This window comes from Nanorana parkeri, unplaced genomic scaffold (genome assembly GCF_000935625.1).
Source record: "Nanorana parkeri isolate BGI_ZX_2015 unplaced genomic scaffold, ASM93562v1 scaffold1475, whole genome shotgun sequence".
In the NCBI taxonomy this organism is placed as follows: Eukaryota; Metazoa; Chordata; class Amphibia; order Anura; family Dicroglossidae; genus Nanorana; species Nanorana parkeri.
Genome location: NW_017307743.1, coordinates 169,325 through 177,832, shown reverse-complemented (window position 1 = coordinate 177,832; position 8,508 = coordinate 169,325). Strand labels below are relative to the sequence as shown.

Below are 8,508 nucleotides of genomic sequence, written 5' to 3'. Positions count from 1 at the left end.
GAATGCGGAAGTGATGTAATACACATCACTTCTGCATTCACAGCCCAGAGGGAGATCAGCAAGGAGCTGATCTCCCGTCCTCTTCCTCCTGACGCCCTCCGAGCCGGTCCCGGGCCGCAGATGGGGCAGCGGATCCCGGGATTGAAGGTGAGGGGCGGGGGGGCAAAAAAACGGCGGCGGCCGCCGCGCGCGGGGGGGTGAAAAAACGAGCACATATAGACGATCGGCGGGCTATGGAGCCACCGATCGTCTATATGTGAAACACCCGGTAACGGGTGTTTGCATTGGTTGGGTCTTTTCTGCCCGTGCGTGCCCGCTAGAGCAGAAAAAAAATGCCGTCTGGAGACGGCAACCTGCCAATGCTGCAGTGCCGTCCGTCCGTTTTTTTACAACGGGCGGACGGCAAGTTGGTGGTGTCAGTGGAAGAAATATCGTTTTCTGCATTGTTGGTGGTGTCGGCTGAAAAACAAAAAATTGTGAACGTATTTGGTGGTTTCTGCTATATGATGACTACACAGTGAGTTCTCTGTGTTTTTGAGAATAACCCCCCTACAACCACCCTCCATTGTCTCACGCTTATTTTAAATATTTTCTGATCTGTTACTCTCCGAATATTTAGCAGTGAAATTTATGGAGGCATCTCTTAAATCTTTGATTATGTACTGTACATTATGGTGGCCCTTTAAACATGCTCTGCTGTAAATCTGCAAAATTGACAGTATTGCTTCGTAGTGCCTGTGTTCAACTTCTTACCTCCTCCTTTGTCCTCTCTTGTGCTGTCTTCTCCTGCTTAGAGCGTCCGATATGGCAAACCACACCTAACCTCTCCACACAAAGAGAATTCAGAAGAGCAGGCTTCAGCTTGGTTGGCACCATGGCAGGATGTGGACAGAGTAACAGTGTCCTGATCAGGAATTATAAATTCACATATTCTATGACAATACAATGACAAAGTACATACACATTAAAGACCAACTCCAGCTGAAACATTGTATGTTGTTTCAAGTAGAACAGGGAAGTGTTAGAGCTTTTGTCAAGTTTTTATTGACATTTGTGTCCCTATAGTTGTGGTTAGGAAAAGTAGTGATGGGAAATCTATCCAGTAGACAAAACAAAAAACTTTAGAGGAGCAAGGAAGTGTTAGAAATTCTGATATGGGTTTTATTGCTGCAATAAATACATCCTCTATTTTTTGTAGGGCATCACAAGAACAGGGAATATATCTCTCATGGGGTCACAGACAGACATAAACATGACAAAATTGCAAATTTTTACTATTGCATTCAAAACAAAAAAAGTTTGGCAAATATTTTATTCAATTATTTTTGTACACTAATTTGGTTATTTAATATCTTTTAAACAGTAAAGCTGAAATACCAAAAATGGAGAATTTAAAAAACATGAAGGCTGAAGATAAAGAACTGAAAGAAATGAGGAAGAGATTTAAGGTATTAAAATTTTTTAAAAAATGGTAAAATACACTAACCATACAGTATTCTATTATGATGTAATCTTTAAAGTTGTCACATATCGTCCTTTTACTTTTCTTGTTAAAGAAATGATGTACCTGCCTCAGCAGATTTTATATGCCATAAAAATAGTGCTATCTAGTTTGTTCACTTTTTCCCCTGTCGTCATTTCAGTTAGAGATGCAGAATAGTGATTTCATGGTTTTAACTGGGTTGTAGCAAAGGTCCCTATAAATGCTGGTTCATTGTGCAGGCACTGGCCATCTCCTGGCATGTATTTCAACCAGGTGCTCTACAAGTACTACAGTTTTTATAAAGAAGAGGGGAAAGAAAAAGAGCAGGAGCAATACAGTGCCATTTAATAAGTAGGGCTGGGGGGGGTTGTATAGACTACAGAAGGTTTCGGAAGACTGCTCATCCTAAAAGCAGTTGGAAGGTGGTCATGAGTGGGAACTCAATAGAAACATTTTCAGGCTATAGTATAAAGATAATGAGTTATAAAAATGCTTTACCTGTTACACTGTTGAACTCTCCTTCTGAAAATGCTTTAACTGCTGGCTTCAGCCACTGTCCTCGGACAAATGTGCAGATAAGGACTTTTCATACTTGTTCTGGGCATTCTGAATAAAATTATGACAAATAGTATCTTCAGAAGGGTCATTCATTGATATTACATATTCTGCATCAGAATATGATTTTTTTTTGCTGTGAAAGTATAGGGAGGGCTGTGAGTAAGCACATTTTGTTTTATGCCTAAATGTGACCTCCATGACCTCTGTATCTGCTGTCAGTGATGGCTTTTTTAAAGCATAAATGTCTATAGCCTGGTCACAATTGATATCTTACCTATGCTTATTGTGCACAACAAAATAATATGCCCTATATATTTTCACATTTAAAGTTTACCTTTGAGCAGACTATGAACCTTTGAATTTATAAAACAAATTACACAGCGAATGGGCTTTAAAACAAGCCTTTACTTACATCTGTTGCTAAAAGCAGTATGGAGCAATTCATTCCCCAAATTTGCAGCAGATGCACTGATGTTGTCTAAGCCAGTTCCCTCTCCCACCAGTAACTTGGCAGTCTCAAGTTTGCTCTCAGCACCTGAGCTCACTTTACTCTCCCTCCAAGAGCATCTGCCCTGTCTTTACAATAGAGATTAGAAAACTGTGAGACACCATTCACACTGAGCTACATTAAAAAAACGATTTTTCATTGAGCTGATCGACATTGAGCTACAGTAAACATTTTGTCGCACTATGCAGCACTTCTTTTGGCAGTCTATCAAAGCCTATTGGGGACAAATTGCACAAAATCCGCTGGAAAAATAGGTCATGTTTGAGCAACAAGCTTGAGCTACAAGCTACAGGCGACATTGAGCTGTGAGATGTGAACAGCTCCCTTGAAATGCATTGGACGAGCTACATTGAGCATGTTTGAGCGATTTTTGAGCTGACATTGAGCTACAAATCGCTCAGTGTGAATTCCCAATTCACACTGAGCGATTTGTACTGAGATTTCCGCTCAAAAATCACTCAATGTAGCTTAATGTAGCTCGGTCAATGCATTTCAATGGAGATATTTACATCTCACAGCTCAGACCCCATTCACACTGAGCTACATAAAATCAGCGCTGATTTGAGCTGAGCTACATTGTGTGATTTTTGAGCAATATTTGAGCGATTTTTTAGCAGAAATCACGCTACAAATCGTTCAGTGTAAATGGGGTCTAAAAACCATACTTACATAATTACAACCTGTACAATTACCACAGAGACAGCATAAGTAGTGTACTGAGACAACCAGAATCCTGTGCATAGAAACAATCGGTACTGTACCGAAACATGTCAGTAGAGAGAAATTTAGTACAGTACTGACAAAAGCAGTCAAAGCAACACTCTGCTGCTAGAATTACCTCTTACACAAAAATGTTTTACGGGGCTCTGAATATTGTGCTGGAGCAAATGTACAGAGAGCAGCAGGCAGCTGTTTATAAACATACAAAACAGCAGACAGTGTCCAGTGGTCTACATTATGTAATATGCAACATAGAGACAATGGTCATAGTTCATATTCTTAAATCAAGATCTAAGGCAGAAAGGTTAACGGGTCTTGTCCACCCACCTATACCCCTGTTATTTGTTGTTTACAACATTCAAACTTAATAAAAATTTATTATTTAAAAAAAAAAAGATCTAAGGCAGAAAGGCAATGGTCAGTAGGGGAAAAATTGTCCTATTGTCAGTGTGTGAAAAAATGCCCTGGCAACAGTAGTTAGTGGGAGAAATATTACGCTGGCTTCAATTGTTTAGTTGGAGATAGCATCAGTGGCTAGGTGAAAAAAGTGTCAGTGGTCAGTTTGAAGAAGAACACCCCAGCTTTAGTGGTCAGTCACAGAATTAATTTTCCAGCATTGGCGATCATTGGGGAAAAAATGTCATAGATGTTTAGTGGGAGCAAAAATTGCCCTAGCATCACTGAAAAGGAAAGAATGCTTTTTACCAGTGTGATGCAAAATATGAGGGGCTGTGGAAGGGGCTGGGGAGCTCTTTGGTTAAAGTTGTATATGGGTCACTGAAAAGAGCTCTGGGGCACTTCAGGGTGCTGTGGAGGAGGCGGTGTACAAATTCCCATGCTTTCCTGTAAATCAGTTTGAGCAGTGCCCGTGGCTAGAATGCAAGGCATTCCTATGCCATTCTGGATCCTTTAGACCCTTGGTTCTCAACTGGTGAGTCGTGACCCAAAAGTGGGTTGCGACACGGTGTTCAGTGGGTCCCCGTGTGCCTTCCACTTTTCTAGGTGAGGCTCCTCAGCCTCCCGCTAGTGCAGCACTGTCAGTTCTTGTGCCAAGCAGCCATTCAAAATATGCTGCCCGGCGCCGAGTGTCAGCTTGAGGTAGGGTGGGCTCCATCCATATGTGCATTGCTTACTGCCAAGGCCGGCCTTAGGGGTGTGCGAACAGTGCGGCCGCACAGGGCGCCATGGCAATCTCCGGTGTTTGTAAAAAATCTGTGGACACATAGTACTATGTGTCACCAGTTATGAATGAACAGTCTGTGATTTACATCGCAGCCTGTTCATTCAAGATTTCACCAATGGGGAGAAGCACTCAGTACAGAGGCTCCTCCCCATTCAGAAACTATTGATAGTAAGTATGAATAGGAGGAGCCTCTGTACTGAGTGCTTCCCATTCATTGAGTGCTGAGGCTGCTAAAAAAGAAATTGAGGATTTGGTGTCCTCAATTTCTTTTCTATTTTAAAAGGGAAATGTCAGGGGTCTGTTTGGACCCCTAATATTTCCCAAAGCCCCCCCAACAGTAAAAAATAAATAAAAAAATTAAAAAAATGATTTTAACCACTTCCCGGCCGGCCGTTGTAAAAAAACGGCCGGCCAGGAGCTCTCTAGATCTGAGCGGGCGTCTTTAGACGTCCGCTCAGCCACGCCCCCTCGCGCGCACCGCTGGGCGCTCGCGAGCGGGAAATGCCCGTTATTTGAAAACAGGCAGCGATGCCTGTTAACATACAAGCGATCCGCCGGCTATAGAGCCGGCGGATCGCTTGTATGAGGTCCCGTGAATTGCGCCCTCCCCGGCTCCCCCCCTCCCGCTGTCAAGCTGGTCCCGGGCTCTGCTGTGCCCAGTGCGAGCCCGGGACCAGCATACGGCCTCTGTCACAGGGGATCAGAGGGAGCTCGGTACACGAGCTCCCTCCGGTCCCCTCTCCGCTGTCAGAATGCGGAAGTGGTGTATATGACATCACTTCCGCATTCTTGTGTCACTCTCCAGCTTCAGATGCTGGAGAGAAGCTGATGAAGCAGATCTGTGCTTCATCAGCTTCTTCAGGGGGGTCCTAGGTGACATAAAGAGGACCGGTCACATATTTTGCTATCACATAAGTGTGATAGCAATAAAGTTTCCCCCCCCAAAAATGTAAAGTTACAAATAAAAAAGAATTACATTTTTTTTTAAAGTCCCCCCCATACATACACGCATGCAAACAGGCGTCGGGTGCGCATACGTGTGAAAACGACGATTTCGCCCATTACGCCGCACATGTTACATATCGCCGCGAACGTATAATTGTAGGGCAATAATTGTAGGGCTATCAATCACTGATAACACTAAACTGATGAGCGGTAAAAGCTTTTAAAGCGTCACCTATGGTCAATTTTGGGCATGGTAATTTTTTGCGATTTTGCGGGTGCGCGCAATTTTAAAGCATGACATGTTTGGTGTCTATTTACCCGACGTGACCCCGTCTTTTTATATTTTACCAAAAATATGGGTGACAAATGGGTGTGGTTACTGGGGGTGTGGCCACTAAGGGTGTGGCCACTAAGGGGTGTGGTCACTGAGGGGCACTGTAAAGCTTTCTCGCACAGGGCGCCTAAAGGCCTAAGGCCGGCCCTGCTTACAGCTCCCTCGCTTGTCCTGTAGAGGTGCCTGGACTGGTGTGACGTCACATTCTGGCTCTCAGCACCTCTACAGGGTGTGCAAGGGAGCTGTATAAGTAATGCACATGTGGATGGAGCTCCATCATAGCACAGCAGCCCACACTGGACCTCAGGCTAAGGTTCCACTCCAATTCTCATAAGGTAGGGAGACTGTGTGGATCTTAAAAAAATTATGTTTTTGTTGTTTTTGGAGTGTGTGAGATTATGTCTGTGGTTGTGTGTTTTTGAGGGCCCATTCAAACTAGTACAGTGCGTTAAACGCACAGTCCCGTGCAATTAACACACTACAGATGTGCCTCGCTTACCGACTTACCTGTTTTGCAACCACTCGCACTTACGACGGACCGCCGATCGACCTCCGACCTTGCGCGTCGTGTCGCCGGCGGAAGTGGTTTCCTCCGATCTTCACTGCGGGTCCCGGTAAGTATTTTCATTGCCCGATGCACAGTACACTGTTCGGTACTGTACATCGGCAACGCTATACAGTACTGTACTAATGCAGTACAGTACTGTATAGAGTTCCTCACTTAACGACCAATCCGTTTAACGACCTGGTCGTAGGAATGGAACTCGGTCGTTAAGTGAGGAATACCTGTACTTCGCAATCGCACCTACCATGCATTTTTGTGTGAGAAGTGCATTGCATTGCCATTCATTTGAATAGCACCCCAAAAGCACCTCCCACCCACAGTTCTATTGTCCACCTCGGAACGCGCAGTACCGCAATGCCGTGCATTCCATTGCAGTGCAATTTGGGTCACGACTTAATGGCCAAGGAAAAATGTGGGTCCTGAGGTTACACAGGTTGAGAACCACTGCTTTAGACAACCCCGCAAGATCCAGGGCACTTTGAAGTATGGGCTTGGGGACGCCTCATTGGCACCTTAGGCCTATGTAGCCTATTGGCAAATCTGGTCCTGTTGGTGAGACTTCTGCTTGTTAAGAATATGTTAATACTTGAATATCCATAGCCTGAACCCAGGTTCACTGTAAATGATAAATGATAGTGTCACAGGTCTCTTTGTATTCTAGCAACATCCCTAATACTAAGTTCAGGCTATTTAGGTTATTAATATTTAAATTATAACTTAGAGGTGTAAAGGACATGTTTACCAATCATAAATGTTTTTCTGTAATTGGGATGAGCAGGATGAATAGCAAAATTACCAAGCTTTAATATTATGCACATATATTATACATTATTCTATATTGTGATAATATAATTATTTGCATGTTTATAAATAGTGTATCAAAACTTTAAATGTTTTCTATATTTTATGTAGACATATTTTTGCTGATTTACTAAAGCAGTTAGGAATCATCACACAACAAATTGTGAATATTAATTTAAATAATGCAGTCATGCACAGATTAAATAAGTAAACAGGCATTGTCTTTCACATGATTGAGTAATTGTAGTAAATATTCACACAATTTATCATGTGAAGATTTTCAACTCCTTTAGTAAATCAGACTTATTTTTTTTTGCTTTTCTTTCTACTTAGTTTGAAGGAGAAATAAAGGTTTTGACTCGTATGATGGTAGTCCCGAGTGCTGGAAACAAGAGAGGTGGAGGAAAAGATCTACCAATCAGTAAAGGAGAAATCTTTGAAGTGATTCAGTTCACCAATCAAGAAAAAATACTGTGCAGAAATAGTAAAGGCAAATGTATGTCTATTTTTAGTTTCACTATTTTTCTATATGCATTAAATTGCTATAGACTGAATATCTACAGTGTGTGTGTGTGTGTATATATATATAGATATATATATATATAGATATATATATATATAGATATATATATATATAGATATATATATATATAGATATATATATATATAGATATATATATATATAGATATATATATATATAGATATATATATATATAGATATATATATATATAGATATATATATATATAGATATATATATATATAGATATATATATATATAGATATACAATGTTGGAGGATTAGCTCCAAACGGTAGCACATTAAGGAGACCTCCACTCGCTTTTTACTTTTTAAAGGGCTTCTTTGCCCACTTTTATTTATTTACAAATTTAAAGAAACGTCCACACAGGTGTTCCCTCCCAGGGGTTTTCAAACACAAAGTACAGTTTTCTTAAATAATAAAAAAAAAAATTTTCCTGTCTCACCGACTTCAGGTAGGTCCTTTAACAAAAACGTCTGGCCACACAGGCTGTATTCAAAACGCTAGCCACACAGGCTTGTCCCTTGTCCTCTTGCCACACAGGAGGACTGCTACACAGGCTGATTGCCACACAGGCTGTTCTTTTGCCACAAAGGCGGATTGCCACACAGGCTGCTCTTTTGCCACAAAGGCGGATTGCCACACAGGCTGCTCTTTTGCCACACATGCTGGTCTGCTCCCCAGTTCCCCAGACACATAGTCTGGTTCTAGTGTGGGGCTGTTCTTTTAGGAGGCTGTAGAGGCCCTAACAAGCCAGCTAGCCTCAGCTGGGCTTGTTACCTCCAAACCTCCAGCCCTCTCAGCACTTCCCCTAGAGGAATAACTTAATTAATACAATTGAACACCGACATCCCCATCTGCCTGCTGCCA

At 42.1% G+C, this 8,508-nt stretch overlaps 1 protein-coding gene across 1 annotated transcript in view; it reads left to right on the top strand.

Moving 5' to 3' along the window:
- The window catches only part of LOC108798436 (PML-RARA-regulated adapter molecule 1-like), a 99,982-nt gene that overhangs the window by 23,350 nt on the left and 68,124 nt on the right, over positions 1-8,508 (top strand). The window contains exons 6-7 of the mRNA XM_018570189.1: positions 1,364-1,448; positions 7,431-7,593. Coding sequence (XP_018425691.1) covers positions 1,364-1,448; positions 7,431-7,593 — 248 coding nt within the window. The remainder of the gene's footprint in view (positions 1-1,363; positions 1,449-7,430; positions 7,594-8,508) is intronic.